Source organism: Brassica oleracea, chromosome C1 (assembly GCF_000695525.1).
Source record: "Brassica oleracea var. oleracea cultivar TO1000 chromosome C1, BOL, whole genome shotgun sequence".
In the NCBI taxonomy this organism is placed as follows: domain Eukaryota; kingdom Viridiplantae; phylum Streptophyta; class Magnoliopsida; order Brassicales; family Brassicaceae; genus Brassica; species Brassica oleracea.
In genome coordinates this window covers 40,835,944-40,863,875 of record NC_027748.1, presented here as the reverse complement: position 1 = coordinate 40,863,875, position 27,932 = coordinate 40,835,944, and the positions used below count along the sequence as shown (strand labels likewise).

At 40.1% G+C, this 27,932-nt stretch overlaps 7 protein-coding genes, 1 long non-coding RNA gene, 1 other non-coding gene and 1 pseudogene across 11 annotated transcripts; 2 read left to right on the top strand and 8 right to left on the bottom strand.

Annotated features, from left to right (window-relative positions):
* The first annotated feature begins 30 nt into the window (after window positions 1–30).
* On the top strand, window positions 31–3,272 carry LOC106302706 (glycerol-3-phosphate dehydrogenase SDP6, mitochondrial-like). The gene is made up of 6 exons (XM_013739340.1): window positions 31–525; window positions 758–1,231; window positions 1,610–1,941; window positions 2,016–2,176; window positions 2,451–2,709; window positions 2,772–3,272. Exons 1-6 carry the CDS (start codon window positions 159–161, stop codon window positions 3,069–3,071), a joined length of 1,893 nt encoding a protein of 630 aa, XP_013594794.1. The 5' UTR covers window positions 31–158; the 3' UTR covers window positions 3,072–3,272.
* Window positions 3,273–3,782: 510 nt separating this feature from the next.
* On the bottom strand, window positions 3,783–12,710 carry LOC106300800 (exocyst complex component SEC8-like). 3 transcript variants are annotated; one of them, XM_013738082.1, is made up of 28 exons: window positions 12,470–12,710; window positions 12,118–12,269; window positions 11,703–11,825; window positions 11,329–11,541; window positions 10,930–11,103; window positions 10,617–10,721; window positions 10,273–10,382; window positions 10,003–10,182; window positions 9,504–9,621; window positions 9,317–9,423; window positions 8,767–9,074; window positions 8,522–8,682; window positions 8,287–8,402; window positions 7,828–7,898; window positions 7,620–7,750; window positions 7,491–7,540; window positions 7,235–7,335; window positions 6,752–6,861; window positions 6,469–6,576; window positions 5,675–5,857; window positions 5,504–5,589; window positions 5,049–5,220; window positions 4,867–4,944; window positions 4,539–4,640; window positions 4,324–4,398; window positions 4,136–4,231; window positions 4,003–4,052; window positions 3,783–3,909 (listed from the first exon to the last, which is right to left on the bottom strand). In XM_013738082.1, the coding sequence occupies exons 3-28, from the start codon at window positions 11,742–11,744 to the stop codon at window positions 3,822–3,824; spliced, it is 3,135 nt and encodes a 1,044-aa protein (XP_013593536.1). In that variant the 5' UTR covers window positions 11,745–11,825; window positions 12,118–12,269; window positions 12,470–12,710; the 3' UTR covers window positions 3,783–3,821. The 3 variants fall into 3 exon arrangements, with proteins under 3 accessions (XP_013593536.1, XP_013592849.1, XP_013594226.1); XM_013737395.1 differs by having other exon boundaries at window positions 12,118–12,595; XM_013738772.1 differs by lacking the exons at window positions 11,329–11,541; window positions 11,703–11,825; window positions 12,118–12,269; window positions 12,470–12,710 and having other exon boundaries at window positions 10,003–10,177; window positions 10,930–11,040.
* An 80-nt stretch (window positions 12,711–12,790) lies between these two features.
* LOC106303514 (serine carboxypeptidase-like 49) lies at window positions 12,791–15,690 on the bottom strand. Its single transcript, XM_013740148.1, has 9 exons — window positions 15,307–15,690; window positions 14,815–14,986; window positions 14,612–14,731; window positions 14,377–14,520; window positions 14,156–14,306; window positions 13,981–14,069; window positions 13,509–13,767; window positions 13,210–13,343; window positions 12,791–13,130 (listed from the first exon to the last, which is right to left on the bottom strand). Exons 1-9 carry the CDS (start codon window positions 15,654–15,656, stop codon window positions 12,978–12,980), a joined length of 1,572 nt encoding a protein of 523 aa, XP_013595602.1. The 5' UTR covers window positions 15,657–15,690; the 3' UTR covers window positions 12,791–12,977.
* A 234-nt stretch (window positions 15,691–15,924) lies between these two features.
* Window positions 15,925–16,014, bottom strand: TRNAY-GUA. Its single transcript is given in 2 exon segments — window positions 15,925–15,960; window positions 15,978–16,014. It is a non-coding gene; the product is annotated as a tRNA-Tyr (tRNA).
* A 506-nt stretch (window positions 16,015–16,520) lies between these two features.
* On the top strand, window positions 16,521–17,416 carry LOC106344093. The gene is made up of 2 exons (XR_001270115.1): window positions 16,521–17,019; window positions 17,157–17,416. It is a non-coding gene; the product is annotated as an uncharacterized LOC106344093 (long non-coding RNA).
* A 13-nt stretch (window positions 17,417–17,429) lies between these two features.
* LOC106344085 (putative F-box only protein 15) lies at window positions 17,430–19,227 on the bottom strand. The gene has a single exon (XM_013783473.1). The coding sequence runs from the start codon at window positions 18,771–18,773 to the stop codon at window positions 17,595–17,597; it is 1,179 nt and encodes a 392-aa protein (XP_013638927.1). The 5' UTR covers window positions 18,774–19,227; the 3' UTR covers window positions 17,430–17,594.
* Window positions 19,228–19,380: 153 nt separating this feature from the next.
* Window positions 19,381–20,701, bottom strand: LOC106296970 (annotated as a pseudogene).
* A 703-nt stretch (window positions 20,702–21,404) lies between these two features.
* On the bottom strand, window positions 21,405–22,598 carry LOC106300776 (putative F-box only protein 15). The gene has a single exon (XM_013736996.1). The coding sequence runs from the start codon at window positions 22,596–22,598 to the stop codon at window positions 21,405–21,407; it is 1,194 nt and encodes a 397-aa protein (XP_013592450.1).
* Window positions 22,599–23,153: 555 nt separating this feature from the next.
* Window positions 23,154–24,299, bottom strand: LOC106303371 (putative F-box only protein 15). The gene has a single exon (XM_013739659.1). It carries the CDS (start codon window positions 24,297–24,299, stop codon window positions 23,154–23,156), a length of 1,146 nt encoding a protein of 381 aa, XP_013595113.1.
* A 1,807-nt stretch (window positions 24,300–26,106) lies between these two features.
* On the bottom strand, window positions 26,107–27,380 carry LOC106301190 (F-box protein At3g08750-like). Its single transcript, XM_013737540.1, has one exon. The coding sequence runs from the start codon at window positions 27,359–27,361 to the stop codon at window positions 26,156–26,158; it is 1,206 nt and encodes a 401-aa protein (XP_013592994.1). The 5' UTR covers window positions 27,362–27,380; the 3' UTR covers window positions 26,107–26,155.
* Between the last annotated feature and the right edge of the window lie 552 nt (window positions 27,381–27,932).

The window sequence follows — 27,932 nt, the reverse complement described above, 5'->3', positions numbered from 1 at the left end:
TATCTAACTAAATGACGAAAACACCCTTCATCAACTCACCGCACATTTGTCCGAAAGGGTGAAAAACGTAATTTAAGGATAATCTGTTATTACAGTGGATTTTTCATTCATTAATCTTCTTCGCTTCCCAACGCAACCCACTCCCTCCACGATCTCCCATGTCAGTCTCTTCCATCCGCCGTTTAGCCGTCTCCGCCGCCGTAATCGCCGCTGCATCCGGCGGCGCCGTCTACCTCTCCCCCTCCGTTGCCTCCAGCGACGGAGGCGGCGGCGGTCCGATTCTAGATTCGTTGAATCGTACTCTCGGCGATCCCTCCGCCTCCGTACCGTCTCGATCCGCTCAAGAGTCTGCTCTCGTCAAAGCCACCTCTTCTAATCCGCTCGACGTCCTCGTCATTGGCGGTGGAGCCACCGGCTCTGGCGTCGCTCTCGACGCTGCGACACGTGGCCTCCGCGTAGGTCTCGTGGAGCGCGAGGATTTCTCCTCGGGGACGTCTTCACGTTCAACAAAGCTAATCCATGGAGGTATTAGATCATCTATTGATTTTATGTTATATACTTTTTTTTATATTTTATAGACTGTTTTTCTATTGGTTGGATCGTGGTTAGTTAGATAAGTAACTCTACATTTTAATTAAATGATTTTATATTTAGTTTGTGTACATAATTCTAAAACCTCGATTAATTAAAATGGAGAGAGTAAATATTATTTTCATTTAATCTTGTTCTTATTTTTTACAACTAAATATTTGATTAGGAGTTCGTTACTTGGAGAAAGCTGTGTTCAATCTCGACTACGGACAGCTGAAGCTTGTCTTCCACGCGCTTGAGGAGCGTAAACAGCTCATCGAGAACGCGCCCCATCTCTGCCACGCGCTCCCCTGTATGACACCCTGTTTCGACTGGTTCGAGGTTGTCTACTACTGGATGGGGCTGAAGATGTACGACTTGGTGGCGGGACCAAGGTTGTTGCATCTCTCGAGGTACTACTCTGCGCAAGAGTCTGCTGAGCTCTTCCCTACTCTTGCGAGGAAGGGGAAAGACAAGAGCTTGAGGGGAACTGTTGTGTATTACGACGGGCAAATGAATGATTCGCGTTTGAACGTGGGGTTGGCGTGTACTGCCGCGTTAGCTGGTGCTGCGGTTCTTAACCATGCTGAGGTTGTCTCGCTTATTACGGATGATGTTACCAAGAGAATTGTTGGTGCCAGGGTTCGTAACAATCTCACAGGTAGTACAATAACTTGCAACTTATTGAATTTAGTATTATTATACCTTGTGCAGTTAATGTGATGGACGCAATGTTCAAAAAATCGCTAGGTGGTAATTAAGCATTTTATTTTATTGGAGATTATTGGTTAGTTGGTCGTCTAGAAATATTTTTTTGAACGCTAGGCGGTAATTATAGAAGATTATTGATTAGTCGGTCGTCTAGAAAGGTTTTTCGAACGCTAGGCGGTAATTAAGCATTTTATTTTATTGGAGATTATTTTATAGGAGATTATTGATTAACCTATTTTTAAAAAAATTGTTCAATAAAAATTGTTTCGTTTAGGTCCGGTTTGCTGGACGTCTAGACTGATTTTTAGAACATTTTTTGTTTTGACAGGCAAAGAGTTTGAGAGCTATGCGAGAGTAGTTGTTAACGCGGCTGGACCGTTCTGTGATTCCATAAGGAAGATGGTTGATGAAGATACAAAACCAATGATATGTCCAAGCAGCGGTGTACACATTGTGCTGCCTGATTACTATTCACCAGAAGGGATGGGGTTGATAGTTCCTAAAACCAAGGATGGTCGCGTTGTGTTTATGTTACCGTGGCTGGGAAGAACAGTAGCTGGGACTACAGACTCTAACACGTCAATCACTCCTCTTCCTGAACCTCATGAGGATGAGATTCAGTTTATACTTGACGCAATAAGTGACTATCTTAACATTAAGGTATGTCCAGTTTCAGCTCAGAGATTAATAATCAGTTTTTAGTTATGGAACATAACATTATGAAGTTTCATTAGGTTCGGCGTACTGATGTTCTCTCGGCGTGGAGTGGTATCCGTCCATTGGCTATGGATCCAACTGCAAAGAGCACAGAGAGTATCTCAAGAGACCACGTTGTCTTCGAGGAACATCCTGGTCTGGTCACAATCACTGGTGGAAAGTGGACAACTTATCGAAGGTGAGGGGGTTGATGAAACTAGCAGGCAGGGCCGGATTTGAGCATAGTCCTATGAAACATTTGCCTTGACCGGTTATATACATAAGTATAGGCCTCCAAAATTATGGAAAAAAAATTAAAAAAATTCTTAAAAAAATGTTTATAGCCCCATAAATCTCAGATCCTGTCCTCCATAAATCTCAAAAGTATAGGCCTCCAAAATTATGGAAAAAAAATTAAAAATGTTTATAGTAAATTTGTTATTGTTGCTCATTGATTTGTAAATTTCTTTCAGTATGGCTGAAGATGCGGTTAATGCAGCAATCAAATCAGGGAAGCTGAGTCCAACCAATGGATGCGTAACACAGAAGCTACAGCTTCTTGGTTCTCATGGATGGGAACCATCTTCTTTCACAGCTCTTGCGCAGCAATACGTGCGCATGAAGAAAACATATGGTGGTAAAGTGGTTCCTGGAGCAATGGACACAGCTGCTGCAAAGCATTTGTCACATGCATACGGTTCAATGGCTGAACGAGTCGCCACCATAGCTCAGGTTCGGTTCTTTTATCTTCCTAACGTTTAGGTCCGGTTTATGATTTTGGTTATTTGATGTAGGAGGAGGGTTTGGGGAAACGGTTGGCACATGGACATCCGTTTCTGGAAGCAGAGGTTGCGTACTGCGCAAGGCACGAGTACTGCGAGTCAGCGGTTGATTTCATAGCGAGGAGATGTAGAATAGCGTTCTTGGACACAGACGCGGCGGCGAGGGCGTTGCAGCGTGTGGTGGAGATTATGGCGACTGAACACAAGTGGGATAAGTCGAGGGAGAAGCAGGAGATGCAGAAGGCTAAAGAGTTTCTTCAGACTTTCAAGTCTTCCAAAAACGCACAGTTTCACGATGGCAAACACCACTGAAGCTGCCTGAATCTGAGGAAAATTTAAAAACTACTCTAATTGAATTTATTATTTTCTTCTATTTCCCAGTTGTTGGTGGCTCTTGGGTACTAGCCACTAGAGATCAGGAATAAATGGTATGCGGATGGAATAATATTGCCACTACTCAAATGTTTATTGGATTAAAGTATTAAACAGAACTTTGATGTGATGCGATGCGAAGTTTAAAGAGATAAAAGTCCCTGAATAAGCTAGTGACTTCAACAGATGGAGGACAGAAACAGTCCCTGGTCGGTCACAGACAAAAGAGTAAATCGTGAATTTTTTACACCTTTTCTCATATTCAACGTAGAGAGCTATATTTTCTAGTAGACTCTGATAATATTTTAGACAATAGCAATTTATTTCATGCTGTCTACGAGAATACAATCACAAATGAGAGTGAGTAAAGTTCACTTTCAGTCTTTGTTTTTCACTTAGAAGATAAATGACCTCACCTTTGAAAGTTTTATACAAACGAAATCTCTACCAAAGAATTTAGACAAAAACAAAGCAAGGCAAAACAAGATACTCGCCAAGCTAGACAAGTGAACAAAATAATTAATGGAACCGAACTAGTATCGCAGCATAAGAACCAAGACGATGTACATTTCAATGTTTCTTGCCATTGTGATTTTTTCTGCAGCTTATGAAAATAATGAAACAGAATGGCTGCTGGAGAAGCTTTGTCTTATATCCACGGTAATCCGCAAATGGCTCGAGGAGTTGATATTAGTGAGAAAGAATTTCAGAAAGGCGAGATTGAGCATCTGTAGGAGTATCTCTTCCAGGAACATTCACCTTTAGAAGATTAGAATACCTGCAGGCCCATATAGTTTTTATTTTAATAAGTCAGAAACTGTATTAGCCACAATGTGAGAAGTTTAAAGGGAAATAAAGTTCAGAAGCAGACTCTGTGGGTGTAAACATTTGGTCATGTTCCGCTATGAATGCAAGCAACGCCTGTAGAACAACATTATGTAAACATCTGAGTATAAGAATGCTAAGGACAAACCAAGAAGAAACAATCTTTTATTTTGGCTAACCTCAAATGGCATGTTTAGTAGTTCAAAGTATGTACGGACACGATCTAGGTTCTGTTGTACGCTCTCACCATCGATATATGGAATAGCTGCCATGGCCTGCCATGTATAATAATAACACACAGATGTAGAAAGTGAATGCTTTTGGAAATGATTAAGCTCGACACCTAAACATATAGACTGATCTTTACCTGTTCCAATGCAATAGTGTTCCGACATATTTGTTGAACTCCAAAAAGGTTTATCGATCTCATGTCAGCCAAAGCCTAGCAAAAATACGTAATAAAAGACTTTTAACGGTTTCGAAGATGATGATGATGATCAAATGTTAGATATATAACTGTGATATGGAATATTGACATTTGAATTAGAAGTACGAAAGATCTTATGAAAGGAAGAGGTGTACCTTAATGGACGCATTCGCTGCAATTCCACAAATGCCGCCAAAAACATAATTGCGCTTCTCACCAGAGATGAAAGGCGCCATTCCCTCGTCCCTACGTGTTATCTGTATAAAAAAGAGGAAGTGTCAAACACTTGGGTGCAGATAATATAGAGGCTGAAAAGAACCAATTCAAAATAAGATTGTGCACTAAACAAGAATGTAATTTCATCACAAACATATTAAGATGGCTTCATCATTTGGTTAACTAGATTCTCTCAACAGAAGAGAGTGATACAAATATTTGATGACTACGAAAGTAAACAAGGCTTTTTAAAGTGATATAACTAACCTGTGAAGTAAGAGAAATCACAAAGTCGTCGGGCTCTTCAGCATCCTCATCCTCCAAGTATTCCCGATTCGTCATTTCCTATCCCAACCCATAGCATAGCATTTCGTAAGCTTTACATGTCACATGCTGAATTTATCATAGCCAATGGCACCTTCCTAACAAAGGAAACATCCATCACATACCTGAAGATGAAAGACTGTTTCCAGTTGCATCTCAACACGAAGAACCTTTAGGCAATCAGTCGCAAGTTTTCTGTACTCATCAGCAAATGATGCCAGATTCCTAGGAGAAGTTGCTTGATTCCTGCTATTATCTTCAGATTGACTTGCTGCACGAGGAACTGCTTGTCCAAGCCTAAAGATTTTGAGAAATTAAGACTTCAGAATAAGTTTTTATTTGCTTGCTACTTAGAGAAGGAAGAGAGGACTAAAGGAAGACATATCCAACTATGCAAGTTTCTTTAAAGTTGAGATGGAAAAGACAGCAATCAATCTAGTTTAGTCTCTATCCTTTTTATTCCTCTTTTATAAAATCCTCGAAGGACTTCCCATTTTGTGTCCTGGTAACATCTAAGATGTACTGACAGATACGAACAAGACAAGCGGCATGCATAAAGAATCTGATCCAACGAACTCACCTCTCAATAGAGTCTGCTACGTATTCAAGAGAGTCGCTAAGAGAGGCTAACAAAATCAGTTTGTTGTCATCACGAATTAGATTATCCTGTAAGAAACACACTTACTTAAATAATCTTCACCGAATGGAAAATTTCTTACTGAATATGTTTCAGACAAGACATGAAATTTACCTGCTTGATAGACGGCAAACTTAAGAATAGTTCACAGAGTTCTACGTCGGAGCCAACAGCCTCAGAGTGAGAAACAGAATGGCCAAGTAGAGCTGGCAAACAAGCACTCGCCGGATCAAGTCGCATCAATTTCTCAATATCATGCCTCCCAATAAGCCTGTAACTGAGCTTCTCTAGCACAGCCTGATATATTAATAATTAAACTTATGCTCAGAAAATTGTGCGCAATGGACGAGATACATCACTTTAGATTTAGGGACACTTGAAGCAAAGAATGGTAAGAAAATGGTGAAGAGAAATGCTAATTTTTATCAAAGATGGACGTAAAGGCGCATATAAGATTGACTAACACCATACTCTACCACCTTTCTCTTTGAATCAAACTTTCTCAGGATTATTTCTTGAAGCATTTAATGTCAAGTTCTGCTACATGGCTTCTCACAAGCTGCTTAATAACCTACATTTACACTGTTGGCTACGCAAGACACTGCCAAAAGCCTAAAACAGAATACTATAGTTACTTCATCAAGTAGGCAAGTTTTCACGTAGCTCAAACTGAACTCTAGCTAGCTTCACGATGTTCATGACTTTGTAGACTCTAAAGACACCGTCATATTAATCTAACTTATACACCTCCAACTGAGATTTAAAAATCATATCGTGCTGAGAAGGCTACTTTTTAGTCTATGATTTGTTCTAACGGTGCAAAACCCTAAACCAGATGTCAGACATATAAATAGATTATAATAGTCAGAGGAAGAGGAAAACAAATGAGAAACGGTGAAGATTCATACCTCCATGTATGATGTTCGACATCTCTCAAATGTTCTCTCAAGAAATGTCTGAACATACTTCACAAGGTCAGTAGCAAATTTCGGCATGGCTTGAGCCCAACCAAGAACCTAGAAAAAGGTTGAAGAAAAGTTAGCTCATTAAAACAAAAATACCATGAAGCTGAGGACACGAAAAAGGGACTAAATGATGAACTGGAAGTAACCATCCATTCCTTTTAAGGCAGATCAAATATGTGAAAAGCAACAAAGTTTAGCTTCCATTTTAAAAGCATAGACAACTTACCTCTTTTGCAAGGAGATCTATTGCCAAAAGTCCTTGTAAGATAGGACGACCCTTTTCTACGGTTGGGGTGTAAGTAGTTGTATGTGCACGTGGTCTAAATGCGGCGGCACCTGCAAAATGATTTTGCGACCTTGAATATATGAAGATATACACACTGGTACTCCATTTTCATTTTATTCATAAACTAGTGAAAATGCAACTATTCGTATAAAAACTTTCTTGCCGGGTAATCTTTCAAAATAGGTGCAGCATTTCTCAAAGACGCCTCAACTTTTTGCCATACCCTATATAGGCAGACTGTATCAGTTATTTTTGTAAGCAAATGCTTCTACTACCACCATGCGATGGTAAGAGTCCAAGTGTTTGACACCAAATTAGCAGCTCTCCTTTCACAATGCAATTTCTATGTACTGTTAGAAGAAAATTACCCTAAAGTAGCAACAAAAACGCTATGATCAGATCTCTATAGTCTACGGAACTAACTTGATATAGCTTGCTGTACGCCTTTCCTATAGTCCACAAACATTGTCGGTAACAGGTGGTCCTTCACAAAGTTCTCAGTGAATGTAAGCAACCCATCAATCCTGTATCAAATACGAAAACTCAGATGGTGAAAATACTGGCACCTTTTCAGCACTTAACTAAACAATAATTTCAACTTTCATTTTGGACAGTGAGCAAGGTGTTCAGCATTGCCAGAATGACAGCCTGCACTGGCAAGCGGAAATTTTGAACTTACACAAGCTGGGAATGCTTTTTGGGCAACATCGAAGTGATTTTATCTGTAAACTGCAAGACACGAAAGATTATAAGTCTACTGAAATACAGTTTCCATTGAATGAAAAAGCTTATGAACCAGAATCAAAACCTGAAGGACAGGCCGGTATACAGATGCAGCTAGATATATTCCCTGTTCAGGCAATACTGCTGCAGAACCATAACCTTCCTGTGATGAATTTGGAGCCTTCTTTCCCCAGCCTTGGCGAATTAGATCAGCTCCTGCCAGCAACACAAAACGTCATTAAGTCTACCCAAGGCATTATAACATAAGAACAGACAGGATAGTTGATTAGTACCCTGATTAGAAATCGATATAGTTGCATCTGTAAACCGAAAGGTGAATGTTAGCCCATCTTCAGGTGCATTCCTGCAGTCCACCATCATCAATCAAGCATCAATACTACTAACCAAACTAGAGAATTTTACATTCAAATTTGTGCCATACACTTTAGCGCTCCACTTTACTAGCGCTCTGAGAAGAACCTAAATGAAAATTCCTGGACTTGGGTTTCGTAAACCTGCTTATTAGATCATCAGAATAAATCTCTGCTCTAATATCCTCCCTATATTGTCGATGACCATATATTGTGATTCCCAGCCGAATGAAAACATACCTCTACATGGAAATGAGGTTTATCTTTAAAAAATCTTAAATGTCTAATTCTTGGGACATGTTTCGTTGTTTATGTATCTAAATGATAATGAGAAAACCATCTCAGTAAATGTATGAACTGCCAACGTTAGAGGTTACTTGCCTTTTGTCTTTTTTGGAAGCCTTCTTTGCACCTTTAGCAGTTTGTGCAGCAGCATCTGCTGAAGCAGCTTCTGGAGTTGCTCGTAGAATCTCACATATGAGTTGCTGGCATTCACTCTTCACCATTAACACGTAAAATTTCAATAAGCTTATGTATAAGAAACCATTAGTTCAATGTAGATTTATAAACATTTGGCTTCACGGCATATTATATATTTTGGAAACAATAGGCGGACCTGTAAGACTGTCAAGGGATAACTGATAGTGTAGCCTCCAGTAACTTGGGATGCTTCAGAATCGATATTCCAGTTCACATTCGTAGGCAGCGACTTCGGTGTGTTAATGTCATGTTGTGAAGCCTTCAACTCGAAAAGCTCTCCAATAACAACATGATTTTCTGTAGAAGCAATAGTAAGAGAAAGTTTGAGCTTTCACCAGAGAACATAAAATATTGAGAGGCGTTTACAGTTGAATTGCTCACCAAATATCTTGACAATAGTATCTAAAATTGAGTCAAGAAGGTCTTTTGCTGCAGCTTGCGCCTTCCCTCCAGGAACCATAAGAGGCGAAACAGGGCTCACAGCCAGGTGAGTTCCTGAATTTGATATCCCGTTTTGAGGTTTCTCTTTTGATAGTCTGTAGGCCTCTGGTTGTCCTTTGACAAAATGCAATCCCGCCGCTACCGTTTGATCACCCTGACTACAGGCGAATTTTGACAAATTTCTAGTCTCCATATGGGCTTTAATCTTGGATATAATGATCTCATGTATTGTGGGTCGAAGTTTTTGGCTGCATGAGGACACAAAAACATCACTAATAAAGTTTGACGATTTCTATAATGGAATGTACTGATTTCCACCAAGTGACGTTTTTGAATGGAAAACTAGCAAATTTTAACTGGCCCCACAAATTTTAACGATCTAAAACTAATACCAAAGGAGTCAATTTTCTATAACTATATCCAGCTACAAGACAGAAATCCTAGCATTTTTAAGACCATTTAGAAAAATGAAAAATATTTAAAAGCGAACCATATGATAGCACCAGCAGCTGCAACTTTTCCAAGCATGCAGAGACACTGAACAAGGGTCTGTAGATACTTCACATGAAGTGGATCATCACTCTTTCTTACTGCTTCCTGAAACAGAAGAAAAAGCAGTGTCACAACACTGAAAAAATTGGGCAAAAGATAGTTGTATAAGTGTAACAAGCACGTACAATAAACTCGTCAGGCGTGGAATCAGAAAGCCATGGCGGAAGTTGGTGAGAAAGCAGTTTACTATCAGTAGCTTCATCATGTTCGACAGAGTCCTCATCATGTCCATCAAATGATGAACTAAGAAACACAATGTAATTAAAGAAACACACATTAGCGAAGTAGAGGAATTGCAAAAGAAGCAAAACAGTTTTATAGAAGCAGAACAACCTTAGGTTGACAAAGCCACTTCTGCCGTAATCAATTTACACCATACTCTCTTTTATTGACGAAAATTTTAATGAAGTATATTAAGGACAACCTCCACATAATGACTATATAAATGATGCAAGTATGCTAATATCTATATTAAAAATGAAGCTCCAAGAGCCTCAATGGAGAATCGAAACTAAACTGACAATTACTGAACAAGGAGCACTCCGAATAAGGTAAATCATTACACACAAAAAGCATTCCTAATATCCCATACAGAAACAACTGAAGGGAAAGGTTGCTTCATACCCTTCCTCAATAGACGACGTTCTATGTGAACCATTTGTGAGCCCTCTAACACCAAACTGACTATCACCTTTCAGTGTCCGTGTTCTACGAGACAGTGGTTGTGAGCTCATTCGGCTAGCTGCAACAGCTGTTGTTGTTGGTACATCATCATCTCTTTCGTATATGCTTGACGCAACTGAACTGCAGCATATACAAGGTCAAGAACAGAAGATTGTGCAATAATAGAATTGACGAGGCAAACTACCAAGGATAAACTGAAAAGAAACCTACCTGTATTCACCTCTGTTGTATAGATGTGCATGCAAATCGTCTAGAATTTTAAAGAAAAGGGCTCCCCGCAGCTTAGTTAGCTCAGATCTGACATCTTGAAGAGCACCAACCTAAGTCAACGTACCAGACCAGTATATATGAGTACAATATCCAAGTCAACAGTATATATCTCGAACAAAAATAATCAGAAGTCCCCGATGGAAATTAGATGATTCCAGATCCCTTCAACGGATAAATAACAAAACAGTCCTAGAGACCAAATTGACAAGTGAATGGGAAGACCCAAAAAAGTTCCCATGAGATTTCTTTTTCAGAATTGTTAAGATAGGCAGTTAGGAAACTACCGTTTGAAGCCCCTCACGCTCAAGCATCAGAGACGACTGAAGATACACTTGAATAGCAGCGTAAAACTGCTTATCAGCAATGAGCTTCTCAATACGAGATGGAACCTGTTCAATGATTCAAAAGGCAGAGCCACCATAAAAGCAGTTTCTTTTAAACAGCACAAAGTAAAAGAATGTTAGTATATCAACAAAAGTATCATCATAAATACAGAGTGCTATCATGAATGAAGAATAAAACTTCAGAGCACCGCAATTACATAGCAAGCACTGTCCAAAAAATCAACTTAGAAATGTTACGGCTAATCCAACAAACCTTTGCAATGCCCTCAATTTGATCCAAAAGTGCGATGATGTGCCGCAATGTTACAGAACGGTACCACAGCTGGTGCAACTGCTTGTTGCGTGTACCCAAGCTCCTCTTTGCTTCTGCCAAATCATGCTTCAAGTCGCCTAATTTTTCAGTGGACTCACTGAACAATCGCAAGATCTGTTGAGAAATTCAATGAAAGCAGGACAAAAGAAGACATAATCAAAATCTAAGTTACTTCACGAATGAACTTTTACTAGCTAAATGATTTCTCGTCTTGCATTACTCCAAAAAAAATCTAACTTTAGAAATCATAGAAGCAGCCAAATCAAACACGCAATAAGCCTAAGGTAAAAAGGCTCTATCCAATAAAAAAGGAAGAGGGGTCAGATAATAGAAACCAACCTGTGAGTAGTTTTGAATGGCCTTGTTGAAACCACCATGATAAGCATGCACAACTTCATCCACAACCTCCTCGACAACATCACTTTGTTCCTTTAGTAAAAGAACATCAGTCTCACGGTCTTTTGAGGTGAGGATATGGACCACATGTGGCAAAGAGTCGAAGCGTGCAACAGCCCAGCTCTCATCTATTCGTGCCAGCTCATCCCTAAGGTACTGCAATAACCATCATCACTTAGACACACACACACACAGCCACACATGTACTCCAAAACATACTCTGTGTCCCTATAAATTCCTAAGGGGATAAAAGAACACACTCCTCCTATTAAGGGCGACCATAAGGTTATAGCTAGGAGTGAAGAAAGTGGACTTACACTTTTATCCGAGGGAACAGGCAAACCGTCGAAAATCCCCATGCTGGTGGATTATTCTTTCGTTTTGGCTTCCTTGAGCCCAAATGGCTATTCCTCAGCACATTCCAATCAAGCTATCTGTAGCTGAAATCAAAAGTTCAAAAACCAACACATACATGAGCTAGAGACGACGCTGTTAACATCATCCCAACGATGAATCACGATGCTACGTAGCTCAATTTCAAAAGGAAGCTAATGGAGCGAAGGGAGGACACATAATTCAAGTGAGGAGAAGACAATGTAAAACATTCAGTCATCATCACTCGTTCAACGAAAGATCTAACGGATACGTAAACATTGGCGTAAACAGAGATCGAGAATAGCAATCAAACACGAAGTGGATCTAGAGAGAAAAGTTTTCAGCTGCGAATCTAACCTGGGATACGAATCCTCCTTTGAATCTGATCACTGCGTCTCCGATGGCGAAGAAGTTAATCAAAATCTCGAGCTATGGAGGATCAAATCTAAACGCGTTCTTCTCCCGTTCCAAGTTCTAATTCTCCAAAATTTTATCGTGGGAAAATAGTTCTTCAAACAAAAAATTAGACCAACGTTTTTTTTTTTTAATTGGACGACAATAACATGTTCACCACCACTACAGTTACAACCTTTAAAACGACGTTGTTTAAATTCAAATTCGAATACGAAAACAAAGCAAACTAGTAAAGCAATAATTGTGTAAGGAAGTGGAGATGGTGCAGACGAATAAGAAGAAGAAGAAGATTCACCATAGCGACGATGGAGAGGTCGACACTTTCTACTACCGTTACTCCTCCATCGCAGCACCACCCTTACCTCCTTTGGAGAGAGACCACCTCCGCCGAAGAAACGGGGACGGCGGAAGGAGGATGAAGGAGAGGCTGAGGAAAGGGATTGGTCGGGGCATGTGACTGATGGATTGGAGAATTCTAACGTGGACAATGAAGCTGGGGAGAGGCTGAGAACGAGAGAGGCGGAGGAAGAAGACGAGAAGAGGAAGGAGGCTGATGAATATTGGAAGGGCTCGAATCAGAGAGAGGTTGATGAATACTCAGGATGGTCTGGATCACTAGAAAAAGGCAACTCTGTCCAGTTCTTAATTATTATGGTTCATCAAGGCATATCAACTTGTTAACACCCCTACATATAATTATCTTTTGAGATCAAATTAAAGAAGGAAACGTCAAGCGTGTACACAACACAGTCCACAATGTTCGCTGCTATTTATGTTTTCCTGCAATTGGAAAGAAGATGAGATCACATCTGAGCAACCAGATCATCTCCTTCTGTAATAGTAGTCGCCACATCATCATCATCTCCTCCACTAAGCGAATTCTCCATCCATCTCTTCAACATTTTCAACGCAGCTTCTGGCTGGTCCATTGGAACCATGTGTCCCGCATCGTGCACCTGTTGTCATCAAACTCTTTGTTGTTACTATAGTCTATAGAACTATAGAAAGCCTGATTTTATGTAAGAAAAGCCTGACCTTGAGGAAACTAAGTTGTCCATAACTTTTTAACTTCCCTGCTTCTTTACCATCAACCACAAAGGGAACTTCATTAGTCGCCTTAAAGTTCTCTTGTCCTGACCACTCCATTGCATTCACCCACCTCGAGTTACCTGCTCCAATTCAAGTATATCATGTTTTGCATATTACTCTACTACCAAACACAGATTAACAATTGCATTTTTACTAATTAAGTTAATCTAGTTTGGTTCACAACTATATTCCGTCTATATCATTATTTAGTCTGGATTTGATTATGTTATGCTTTTGGAACTTACCGAGCCAGTTGCAGATGAGATCATACTCTCCAGCATACACAAGAAGGTTGATTCCATCTTCCAAGAGGGTGGGAATACCAACCTCGAGATTCCTCATCCAATCCTGTAGCATTGCCTGATAGACACTAGTACTACACGAGACAAACTCTATGTCCCCAACACCAAGCGACTTTCTCACGGATTGCAGATTCAAGAATTTTTCCATGTCTGAGAAGTCATAGCACAAACTCCCCTCGCACTTCTTCCTGATGTCGTAATACTACACAAGAAAATACCATATTACTCTTTGAGTTCTCCCTACTTTAAATGCAGAAATAATAAACACCATTGCATTCTATAAGTGATGGCTTCTCTTGTGGATAGATGGAAGTCACATTTTTGAAGGAAAAGAAAATTCACACAATGTTGCCAGAAACAATATTATATGAAAGGCCAATTAATAATAAAAATTAAACAGTTGTTTTGGACTTGCGTTTACTCCACCAGCATGATTTATTACACCACTGAACAACGTGTTGCAAACAAGATATGATGCCAAGCAAGAAACTGTTCCATCAGTTCCTGAAAAAAAAAACATGGATTCAGTATCCATTAAAGGTTACAACACATGGAGGCATGGAGCATTTTATAGAAATTAGGGGAAGTACCGCAAAGCTTAATTGATAGTTCACAGAGTGGGACAATCTTTTTTAAGCGATCATGCTCTGATTGCGTAATTAAACCCATTTCCAAAGCATAGTCCGGATAAGCTGGGTACTGGAGTGCAGGATTAGTAAGCCCATTGCCAATGGCGAATCCCTGCAAGATTTTACTTGTGAAAACCAGCCTTCCATTAACACAGTAAGAGAAAAAAAAAACAATCACATGCCTTAAGGTTAATATGCAGTCCCTCTTTAGCCTTGTTTCCTTTATGGACTCGCGCAGCAAAAGCCGGAATGTAATGCCCAGCATATGACTCTCCAGTTATGAAAAAGTCGTTGTTTGTCAGCTTAGGGTGCTCCGCAAAGAAAGTCTGAGGTAACATGAGGAAACGTAATTAGTATCTAAAAGAGATTTATCCAAGTCAAGGTTCTGTATTCACAAAAAAAAAGTCAAGGCCAAACCTGCAGAAAATCATACAGATCATCGCTAACTCCCTTTTCGTCATGACGGATGTCACTTTTGTCTGTCGTGTAGCTGAAGCCAGTTCCAACAGGCTGGTCAACATACAGGAGATTGGAAACCTGCAACATCAACTCTCAATTAACTCTCATGTGCAAAAAAGCTAATAAGAATTGGGGAGATAGTTTTATAAGGATCATAATACCTGATCCCATCCATACTCATTCCAAGAAAGAGACATGTTCTTATCGATCTTGAAAGGGCCGTTCTCATAGAACATAGCCAGTTCACTGCTACATCCAGGCCCTCCGGTCAACCAAATCACAACAGGCGCATCCTTCTTGTTCTTGCGAGACTCAAAGAAGAAGTAGAACATCCTAAACACCACCAATCATACAAGTGAACAAAACATTTAATTGAGAATTTATTTTACCAGACATAAACACACAAAAAAATAGCTGCAAATTATGGATGAAGCATAACAAATCAGATACTAAATCCACAAATGTACACGAATCAGTATGATTAAGCTCCAAGATACAAATCCGTACTAGCAAAAATGTTCAAGATCAAAATAAACACGCAACCTAGCTGCAGATTCTGAATGAAGCATAACAAATCAGATACTAATGTACACATCATACTATACGATTCAGGATACACATGAGCAACAAGAGGTAGAGACTAGATTATAAACCTAGCGCCTTGAGATTTCGGGAGCTTGTAGTAACCAGCACGATGACCTAAATCCTCGACGGAAGCGCCGTCGTCGCTATGGGATACAATATTCGGGAATCTGAAGCTCCGTTCGACGATCGAAGGCACCTCCTCCTCCTCCGAAGCGAGAGGCGAATCACCGACATCGATCACGTTCACGTCGAGCTTCGGGAAAAGGTTAAGCTCGCGGATCAGCTTCTCCGCGCGCGATGAAGGCAAGTTCGATATCTCGAAGCTCCGATCGTTCAAGAGGATAGAGGAAGACGGTGATGAACAAGCGATGAAGACGACGAAATGGAAGAGGAGGGAGAGGAAAGTGTGTTTCTCCATTTTCGTTTTTTTTTTTCAACTGTGATTTTTTCTTTTTTTGAGATTGTATACGAGGAAGGAGAAGGTGTACACGTGGCAAGATAGTATTAGAAGGATCTTCTGAACATGATCGGGGCTAATTTGGGAGTTTCCTGAGAGTATTGAGTGATCTGCTACGCGAAAATAGCGTATGGGATAATCAACGGTTAGGCACGCGAGTTAAATGGGAAGCAAGATGGATGCGGGTTCCATTGATATAACAAGGAGAAATTAAAAAAAAAAAAGAATGTCCGACCCGCCGGAATCGAACCAGCGACCTAAAGATTTCTTTGGGATAACCCACTACAGTCTTCCGCTCTACCAACTGAGCTAAGGTCGGTTTGCTAATTTTGGTAGCAATAAGCTGTATATAATTAAGGTACGCAAATGGGGCAAACTTCTTTAATGGCCTATTAAAATGTAAAAATAGTATTCTTAACCAAATCGAAAAAGAATCTAGCTGGATACAATTAGAAGACCATCACCACTGAAAGCACCCAGCCCATATCACAACTGAAAGCGATTTAAGCCCGTAAATTAGAAAAAGGAACCGGGTCTCATAACTTTGATTTCACTAATTTAATTTGGTTTTCGTCCGGTTTAATCTAGTCTCTTCAATTTTCTAAAAGTCTTCACTGGCAGAGCAAAAAAGTTTACAAGTTTTTCATCTGCCGTGGGAAACACTAACTTCACCGCCTGGTTTGTTTTACATTCCTTTAAAGAGTTCCTGAATATTGGTAATCAACGGCAGCTCCACAACTAGAAACGTGTCAACGAGATTGTCTAACTCTCCACGTGGCATTACGTCAACCACCTGTCTAAACGGTTATGTTATCTTTCCCTCCACAAATGGACACTACTTTGCCTTGCTCCCAGCTTCCGTAGACAGATGCTTTGATCCTTTGGAATCCTCCACTAGTTTCAGTTTAAACGCATCAAATAGTAAACTCTAAACGTCGTCGTTTCGCTTGCTTCATTCCTTCTCCGCCTTAACTTTTTTTCCATTTTAGCTTCGTTCCTCGTAGCTCTCAGAAACATACACCACCAGTCGAAAGAACAAAATCTTTTCATTTTTAAATTTCATTATTTTAATTAAAAAGTATATAATTTAAATAAATAATAATTGTGATGAGGGCGTTGAACTCGCGGCTGGTTCTGATCGACATCAACCGCTCATGGCAAGCATCTCGGCGATTAATCTCAGCCACCGCAACCGCTTTTTCATCCGACTCATCCTCCTCATTCCGTCGAACACATGGAGCGCGTCAGAGAATCTCTTCATCCAAGTCTCCGGCGTCTCCGTTCCCGATCCGGAGGCCGTCTGATGGATTCAGTTTCGATATAGGTTGGTGATCTTTATACTTACAATGTAAAGAACCTGATTTTATCTTCCCCAATCTTTCTGATCCATGGAAAGTGATTTTGATCTTTAACTGAAAAAGATACTAACTCTGTATATTGTCCCCTGCTATTGTGATTTAGGTACTTGAAGCTGATCTCCTTCAAGTAGCTGAAGTTATGGGGCTAGAAGAAGACATGATGATGTTGGAGAAGCAGATGTCAATTCTAGCCTCAAGTTCTGAACTGAAACAGAGAATCCATCAATCCGTCGTCTTGGTAAATAATGTGTTAGTTATTGTTACTCATTTGCAATGTATGTTACAACAGCAGTGCTCTGTCTCCTTGTGCAACCTGTAAATATATCTTTTACTCTTTTGCATTTATAAAATATATTTTATCAATCACTTAACTACATAAATGAACAACAATTGCATTTCTTTCCGGCGTGTATCTTAGTTTTTATTGAACAACAAAGATGACTTGAGATTCTGAGTCAATTTCAGTAAAGATCAACACAAAAAAAAGGACTAAAAGTCTAAAAGTAAAGCTTAGAACATGAAACAAACTCTCTTTCTCTTATCATGGAAGAGGGACTAAACTTGGAACGTACACGTAACCACAAAGGAAGGTGCCAACATAGTCATTCTCGTAGTGTAGTTCTGTCACACGTTGATTACGTAAACCACCCTCATCAATTTCATAAAGAACGATGCAAATAGGGAATTTATCACCGTCACGCACCACTCCCTCGCACCATGCAATGATACGTTTGTTCTTGGCAATGTAGTACACCGGCTGACTAGACATTTCTCTATAATCAAACAGTAGCGACGGAAGATCAGGGTTGACCACACGGAAATATTTGGTAAAGGAGACATCATCCCCATCATCAGCCAACTTGTTTGTAGCCCACACCTCAATAATGTTTGGCTCTGCTTCATCTTGCTGTAGGAAAGACAATCTATCTCCATCGAAACAGCTCAAGTAATTGTTAATATTATAGAGAGGACAAAAGCATACGTCCTTGAATGTTTCAACCGAGAAATCGAAACATAGAATGAAGTCTTCTATAATCATCTGAACAATCCTGCGAGCAAGCCAATACATGTTCCCCATAACAGACACACCTTGGCACGTCAAATCCATAGTCCAGTCAACCTTAGCATCATTAAGACCTCTCCACGTACTCGTCTCGCAGTAATAAATCTCAACATCAGCTTCACAATGATAATGATCAGCATAACGGCGATCGGAAAACCTAAGGATCTTGTAACCATCTCGATACTTGTTAACGCCGTGTCCAATCCCGTAGTGATCAGAAGTCGTGAAACGTGTCGAGGGCTGGATCAATGCGATACGCCTCGTGAGGGGATTCCAAAGAGCGAGGTGGACGATTCTTGATTCCATGTCGCTACACATACATAACATGAGTCCGTCGCAGTGAACCATGGCTTTGATGTTTTCTAGTGGTTGGAGCTCGTGTGGGATCGGTTTCTCTGAGCGTGTTATTGTCACCGGTTCCATGATTTGTACCGTCTGGTCGATTCTTAGGAACCGTCTCTCATCGGTTCTAAGGGATCTTCCCGGGGAGCGACGCAAGTGTTCGTAGATGAACCTCTTGTTCTTGATGAGATCGTACCATTTCTTGCACGTCGGTTTAGATCGGAGGAGAGATTCAGCCGGAGTTCTGTGGAATATTTCTTCTATCATATCGAGTGGCAGAGATGACAGCGACCAAGAACGCTGTGGAGACGCCATGAAAGCTCGCTCAGAAAGATTTTTGAGTCGTGTGAGAGTTTCTTGGATAAACCTTTGCTTTTCTTATATTAAAAGAAGGTGCATGCATGGTTCTTTTAACCGTTAAAACCGTTAATGATTAAACTGAAACCAACATGAATCTTGTAACTTCATTGATTGGATAAAAGCAAGCGAACCGGTTTAGGTTAAACCGAACCAAATTTGTCAGATTCTGTAAACCAATTAGATCAACATAATAACAACACCGGCGGGAGTTTAAAAAGCAACACGTTTTTATGATTTATGGTAATTGCTTTTATTGGATTCTAAGTCTTTTTTAATTATTCATACATAATTATTTCTTATAGAAAATTACCCTTATAAAAAACTTAGGGTAATTTATTTTTTTTATTTTTTGGGTTCTAAGTTTTCTGTATGCATGATTCAGGGTAATTTTATTTTCTTGGGGTCTAAGTTTTCTGTAGTGAGTACTCAGATTAGAAAGCTATAAGAACACGATTATCTCTAAAACTCCTAATAGGGTTTTTAATGATTTTTTAGTAATAAATTTAACCTTAAGAAATTTTATTAAGAAACTCTCATTTTGGATGGTCCAATCCAAAATGGGAGTTTCTTAATTAAGGGTTCTTAATCAATGCTACACACTTACCTCCAACACAAGCCACTGCTGCTCTCAGTTCCTCTAACGAAAACCGCTCCCATGCCATTCCTCTGCACGCTGTTCCACGGTGTGTTTCGTATGATATGATGAGTATTTCTTCAGCCATTCCATTTGCAACTTTCTCTAGCTGTGACTCTATTGTTTCTTTCCTGATTAGGTAGAAGGATTCAGTATCTAAGTCCAATGGAGCAGTCTGCACAAAGGGGAACAAAGATGAGGAGCTTTCGTTTTGTTGTATGAATGAGACAAGTAGTGAACTTCACTAACCTGGAACCGGGTTTGGAAAACACCAGGGACATCAGAAGGAATGTACTGAAGCATCTCATACTCAACTAAACAAAGCTCGATGATGAAGAAAGATAAAAGCTCCACCTAAAAACACACACAACTGACAAAACCCACATTTGATTCTCCTCTATATACCTACCAACTAAGAAGATATGGTCAAAGAAGTTATTATACAATTCTTCTTGTCAGATTGTGCAGCTTTGAGAAACCTCCTCATGAAGACATATGGAGTTGGCAGACAGAAGTTGAATTGCAATGTATTCGCCATTAACTTCTCCTGCAAGTAAACAAACCCATCACACAAACATTTATAGAGAGAGCATCCATGGTTTATGATATCTAGTGAAGAAGGATTTTTTACCATGTCAAGAACTTCTCTTCTCGTGTAAGCCTTGGCAGAGATCACGATGAGATCATCAACAACAGGGACCGAGACTTCTTCGTATTTTCAAGCGAACAACAAAGCTGTTACACCAACAAGTTGAAGCTTTTTCCTTGGGACATGTTGAGTAACCGCAAGAAACCTGTCGATGAGGTTGATTGTGAGGTAAAGCGTCTCTTCCATGAGCTCAAATTGTAATGCACCTGCACATAACAATGGTTTAGTTACTAAACTATTTCCAAGAAACCAAACCAGAGTAGACTCTGTACTAACCTCAATCAACCAATCAACAAGGATGCCTCTCATCCTCACGTTGATGTCAGGCTGATTCTCCATAATCAATCAACAAATATGACTTCAAACTGTACCGGAACTTTCCAATCATGTTGCAAACAAATTCAGACACACAAACAGCTTACTGAAAGGAGATATTTTAATTTGAATCAACAATGTTAAATCCTAGAAAAAAAGATGGAAACTTTCGATGATTCATAGGTAGAAAAACCGGAGAATTGGAGGAGGACCTGCTTGCGAGAAGAGACTTGCTTGCGAGAAGTGACGACGACATGAAGAGACGGCGGAGAAGACAAGAGAAGACGACGGAGAGCACGAGAGAAAAAAGAAAAAAAATGATATATCTTGTTTGGCTCACACGTGGTGTCAAAAACCCACAAAAGATTGGTCACCAGAATCCTTTCTTAAGGATCGGTAACTATAATTATATTTATTTTTGATTTAATTAAATCACTCATTTAGCTAAAAACCCCTATTAAGGATCTGCAATAACGATGGTTTGTTTCTAAGAATGAGAAAAGCGTACACTTCAACTAGTTATATGGTCAGCCAGGCAACATAATATACAAGAGCAATGGATAGGGTAGAAAAAAAATGAATTTTCCTGGACTTATAACAATAAATTATTGCTTTTCGTGATTTTTTCTGTGTTTATTTTGCTGGTCTATGTTGTAGGATAGACTGATACGGTCACCATGTTATATTCTACATACGAGGACTCTAAGGATGTTATGAAACTGTACACCTCTTTGCGCTATTTAAATACATGCCATCAAAGTTTAAAAAAAAAATTATTCCTTCAATAAAACATACAATTGAAAGAGTGAAGACAGTGAACCATGTGTATCATAAGTTTTGAAAGTATACAACTGTGAACCATAACCTAAACCGTTTCAAGATTGGAAACCAATGTCTAACATCATTACATTGCAGAAGATCAACAAACAAAAGACTAAAAGTCCAAAACTAAAGCTTAGAACATGAAAACATAACCTCCTTTCTCTTATCATGGAAGAGGGACTAGACTTGGAACATACACGTAACCACAAAGGAAGGTGCCAACATAGTCATTCTCGTAATGTCGCTCTGTCTCAAGTTGATTTCTTACACCACCCTCATCAATTTCATAGAGAATGATCCAAACAGGGAGTCTATCACCGTCATCCATCAGTCCCTCGCACCATGCTATGATACGTTTGTTCTTGGCAATGTAGTACACCGGATGACTAGCATTTTCTGATCTTTCGATATGTAACCATGGAAGATCAGGGCTGACCACACTGAAATATTTTGTAAACGAGACATCACCCCCATCATCAGCCAACTTGCTTGAAACCCACACCTCAATAAGACTTGGCTCGTCGTTATTTTGTTGTAGCAAAGACAATCTATCTCCACCGAAACAGCTCAAGTAGTTGTAATCAAAAATGGGAGGACAAAAGCATACGTCCATGAATTTCTCAGCGGTGAAATCGAAACCTAGAATACAGCTTTCGAGCTCCTCCTCCTCCTCAACATCCCTATGAGCAAGCCAGTACATGTTCCCCATAACAGACACACCATGGCACGTGAAATCCACATTCCAATCAACCTTGGCATCATCGAGGGTTCTCCAAGAACTCGTCTCGCAGTAATAAATCTCAAAATCCACTTCAGAATGATGATGATGATGATGATTATCGTAACGGCGATCAGAAAACCTAAGGATCTTGTAACCATCTCGATACTTGTTAACGCCGTGTCCAATCCCGTAGTAATCAGAAGTCGTGAAACGTGTCGAGGGCTGGATCAGTGTGATATGCCTCGTGAGGGGGTTCCAAAGAGCGAGGTGGACGATTCTTGATTCCATGTCGCTGCACATACACAACATGAGTCCGTCGCAGTGAACCATGGCTTTGATGTTTTCTAGTGGTTGGAGCTCGTGTGGGATCGGTTTCTCTGAGCGTGTTCTTGTCACCGGTTCCATGATTTGTACCGTCTTGTCGATTCTTAGGAATCGTCTCTCATCGGTTCTACGGGATCTTCCCGGGGAGCGACGCAAGTGTTCGTAGATGAACCTCTTGTTCTTGATGAGATCGTACCATTTCTTGCGCGTCGGTTTAGATCGGAGTAGAGATTCAGCCGGAGTTCTGTGGAATATTTCTTCTATCATATCGAGCGGCAGCGATGACAACGACCATGAACGCTGTGATGACGCCATGACGCGCTCTCTGAATGATTGGACGTAGTTTCTTGGATAAATCTTTTCCTTTCATATATAGGAAGAAGATGCATGCATGGTTTTTTTAACCGTTAATGATTAAACCGAACCCAACATGAATCTTTTTAAGCAACTCAATGATTTAATATATAAGTGAACCGGTTAAGGTTAAACCGAACTAAATTGGATCCGTAAACCAATCAAATCAAAGTAACAACTAAAACTCGCGGGAATTCATCACGTATATATGATTAGGGTAAATTTCTTTTCTTGGGTTCTAAGTCTTTTTATAGTGAGTGTTCAAATTAAAAATGCGAAGTAACGGTTGGAAGGCTATATATGACGTTGTGGATCATGCATTATTTGTATGGTCCAACCACATATGACCACTTTCCAAATGATTTCATTTGTGTTGTTGAAAATGATACAACTATAGACCATAACCCAAATCCTCTCAAGAATGTCATAAAACATTTTTTACAGTGGAGAAGATCAACAACTAAAACTAAACTTAGAACATGAAACAAAACCCTCTCTCTCTCTCTTGTCCACCTCTTATACAGGAAGAGGGAGCAGACTTGGAACGTACACATAGCCACAAAAGAAAGTCCCAAAATAGCCATACCCGCAGTGTCGTTCTGTCTCAAGTTGTGTTCTTACCCCACCCTCATCGACTTCATTAAAAATGATGCAAGTAGGAGGAATCTCATCATCACCTCCAAATACCTCTCGCTCGCACCATGCTATGATACGTTTATGCTTGCCAATGAAGTATACCGGATTAGCCATATCTGTATGGTCCAGTAACGCCGGAACATCTGATCGTGACACAATGAAATACTTGGTGAACAAGACATCCACATCAGCCAACTTGTTTGTAAGCCACACCACAATATGCCATGGTTCTTCTTCATCTTTCTGTAGCAAAGACAACCTATCTCCATCGAAACAAGCTAGATAATTATTGAAAGCGGGAGGAGGACAAAAGCATACGTCCTTGAATCTCTCAACAGAGAAATCGAAACCTAGAATATATTGTTCATCATCTTTACTAGCAACCCAGTACATGTTCCCCATCACAGCCGCACCTTTGCACGAGAGGTCTACTTGCCAATCAACCTCGGTGTCAAGAGTTCTCCAGGAGTTAGTCTTGCACTCGTATACCTCAACCTCCGGTCCATCTTCATCATACGTAACATTATGATCATAGCGGTGATCAGTAAACCTCAGGATCTTGTACTCATAACGAGACTTCTTGATTTCGTATCCAATTCCGTAGTAATCAGATGTTGTGAAACACGTCGAGGGTTTCATCCATGTGATTTTCTTCAAAACGGGATTCCAAAGTGCGAGGTTGGTGTTTCTGTAATTAAAGTAACCACACATACAGAGCAAGAGCCCATCGCAGTGAACCATCGTTCTTACACCATATGGACGTTGGAACTCTTTTGGGAGTGGTGTCTCTGAGCGTGTTCTTGTCACCGGATCCAAGATTTGCACCGTACCAACGGTTCTTACGAATCTTTTGCGAGAGCGATCGAGGTGATTGTAGATGAATCTCTTGCTGGTGATGAGAGAGTACCATTCCTTGCACGTCGGTTTTGCTCGGATCAGAGATTCAGGCGGAGCCCTGTAGAGTATTTCTTCTATTAACTCCGGTGGCAGCGTCGACAACGACCAGGAACGCTTTGAAGAATCCATGGGCGCTCTCTGAAAGATTGAGTCGTATCAGAGGTTCTTGGAAGCAACTAACAATATGTGGTTCTTTTATAACCGTTAAAACAGTTAAAAATATTCAACCGAACTAGAACCATGAATCGTGTTAAGCACATTAATGAAATTAAATACGGAAAGCGAACCGGCTAAGGTTGAACCGAACCAAATTGGTGACATTCGCGTAAACCAAATTAATAGTCTATTCCTATAAACCAAGCGAACCGAATTAAGATTTAACCGAACCAAAAACATGAATCGTTTAAACTCGGTGAAACTAAATAAAGCAAGCGAACCGGTTAAGGTTAAACCGAACCAAAGAAGAGTTATGTAAGTAGTAGTTACAAGTGAATATTTGTTGGGTATGGGTCTGACCCTCCCTAAAGACCCACAAGATAGTTATCTTAACACATGACTATGTGGGAGAAACTCGGTTCGTCGACTCGAGAGCGACCGATCAGCTCGACTTGAGACTATTTTTAGCCGACCAAACGAGCGACTGGAAGCAGTCGATTCGACAACTCGAAACAGCGGCCCGACAGTTCGACCCAATTGACGAAAAGACCCATTAGATCAAGACGAATTAGGTACACGAGCAACCGCCTGTAAAAGGGGAGAAAGAGGTAGCGAAGGAGGGATCCGCAAATGACCACACACTTACTTTCGGCTAGAAACTAGGGTTTTATATCTTTACTCTCGCCGACTTGTACCTTCCGGCGAACTAGCTTTCGCCGGCTAGTTTCCACCACTTCTTTCCTTTTTTGTAACACCACGAACGATTCCTTGATCTAATAAACGCCTTTGTCTCAACCCACCGACGAGTTCTCGTCCCTTTCTCTTTACTAGTTTATCGGTTCAAACAATATTCATGTTAAGAGTTAGTTAATAAGATTAGTCTACGAAACTAAAAGTATGTAACTAGTAAGATAACTAAGTTTAAAAATGATTTGAGAGTTGATAATTGAGAGTTGATAAGAGAGTTGTTAGATAAGCTCTAGAATGTAAGATGAGTATAAGAACTAGAAGTATAGATTAGATGTAAGTCAGCAAGGAAACATGCTTAGCGCAGGTAAACATGATTGTAAGAAAGAAAGCAAAAATGAATGAAAAATCAGTTCGGTAAAATAAAGTTTTGCACAGACAAAAACAGAGAAAACATATAAAAAGTGTTAGAGAATAAGGAAGATTAATAAGAGAGTGAAAAAACCTGAGTAAGAATCTCAACAAGGGACTGATTATCATTGTTCCGAAAAGCTCTTTCCTACTAGTAGCATTGTGTTATTATGTTTCATAAGTTTTGTTGAAAATGATACAACTATGGACCATAACCTAAACCCTCTCAAGATTGTCATACAAAAACCAATGTCAGTTTCAGTAAAGCCAACCGAACCGTGTCTTTCTTGCTTCTTTCCCTCCGGAATTCAATCTAATAATAATCTGTTAGTGTTGTTAATAAGTTTAGTTTGTTACTCATTTGCGATACAAATGTTTTTATCAGAAAAATGTTACAAACACAATGCTCTGCATTCTTCAAATATTTTCTAGGGGTAATCTGTAGATTTTTCTTTACTCTTTATATATAAATAGAATTCAATCAAACTTTACTACAAAATGATTTTTTTTTTTTCTCTTTTTTTTCTTTATCAAATTGAGCTAATTGCAGTTTTTCATAAGTTGCATTTTCATAAGTATCTGTGAACCATAACCTAAACCCTCTCAAGATTGTCATACAAAAACCAAAACCAATGTCATTTTCAGTAACATATATACAGCGCAGAGTATCAACAACACAAAGACTAAAACGAAAGCTTAGAAGACAGAACCAAAACCCTCTTATCCACCCCTTATACCGGAAGAGGGACTAGACTTGGAACGTATACGTAGCCACAAAGAAAAGTCCCAGAATAGCCAGACCCGTAGTGTCGCTCTGTCTCAAGCTGTCTTCTTACCCCACCCTCATCAATTTCATAGAAAATGACGCAAGTAGGAGGAATCTTATCATCACCATCATACACATCTCCCTCGCACCATGCCATAACGCGTTTGTGCTTCCCAACGCAGTACACCGGATGAGCCATATCTGTATGGAACAGTAACGCCGGAAGATCGGGGCGGGACACGCTGAAATACTTGCTGAACAAGACATCCCCATCACCAGCCAACTTGCTTGAAACCCACACCTCAATCGGGCTTGTCGTTTCTTGATCTTGCTGTAGCAAAGACAATCTATCTCCATCGAAACAGGCTAGATAATTATCGCCACGAGAGGGAGGAGCAAAGCATACGTCCTTGAACGTTTCAGCTGAGAAATCGAAACCTAGAATGTAGCTTCTGTGCTTCTTCTCAGCTTCCCAATACTTCTGAGCAAACCAGTACATGTTACCCATCACGGACACGCCTTTGCACGTGATATCTACATCCCAGCAATCAACCTTGGCATCGCCAAGAGTTCTCCACGAACGAGTCTTGCACTCATATATCTCAACCTCTGCTTCATCGTCATCGTCATCTTCATCTTCATCATAATAATCATCATGACGCATATAATGATCATAGCGGCGCTCATAAAACCTCAAGATCTTGTAATCATAACGAGACTTGTTGATGTCGTATCCGATCCCGTAGTAATCAGAAGGCGTGAAACACTTGGACGGTTTGATCCATCTGAGTTCCCTCAAAACGGGATTCCAAAGCGCGAGGTTGGTCTTTCTATATTGAAAGTGACCACGCATACACAACATGAGTCCATCGCAGTGTATCATCACATTTACATCGTACGGACGTTGGAGCTCTTTCGGGAGTGGTGAATCTGAGCGTCTTCTTGTCACCGGATCCATGATCTGTACTACTGTCTCATCGGTTCTTATGAATCTTTGCGGGGAGCGACGCAAGTGTTCGTAGATGAATCTTCTGCTGGCGATGAGAGCGTGCCATTGCTTGCACGTCGGTTTTGACCGGAGTAGAGATTCAGGCGGAGCCCTGTAGAGTATTTCTTCTATTATCTCCGGTGGCAACGAAGACAACGTCCACGAACGCTTCGAAGACGCCATGGACCCCGCTCTGAAAGATTCGAGTCGTTTCAGAGGTTCTTGAAAGAAGGAAACGACTAACTAAACAATCTGTGGTTCTTTTAACCGTTAAAACTGTTAAAAACCAAAACCATGAAATCGGTTAAGCACATTAATTAAAATTAAATACAGAAAGCGAACCGGTTATGGTTAAACCGAGCCAAATTGGTGACATTCGCGTAAACCAATCTAATAGTCTATTCCTATAATCCAAGCGAACCAGTTAAAAGATTTAACTAAACCAAAAACTTCAATGCTCATGACCTATTGCCTCCAACTATTTTAATATAACTAGGTGCATAGTCCCCGCAAGCGCGGAGTCGGCTACATTATAGGTGTATTGTATAGTTTTGTTTACGAGATTTTATTGTTTTTTGTCTATAATGTGATTGATGGGACTTTGGATATTACATAAGTTGATGAGTTTGATATAAGAATGAACGATGAAGTCATATGTTGATATTTTTATATCTTATATGTTCAAAGTTGAGGGTGATGGAACTTGTTAGTGTTTACTTAGGTAGTTGTTTGTATATAAATCAAATAGTGCATG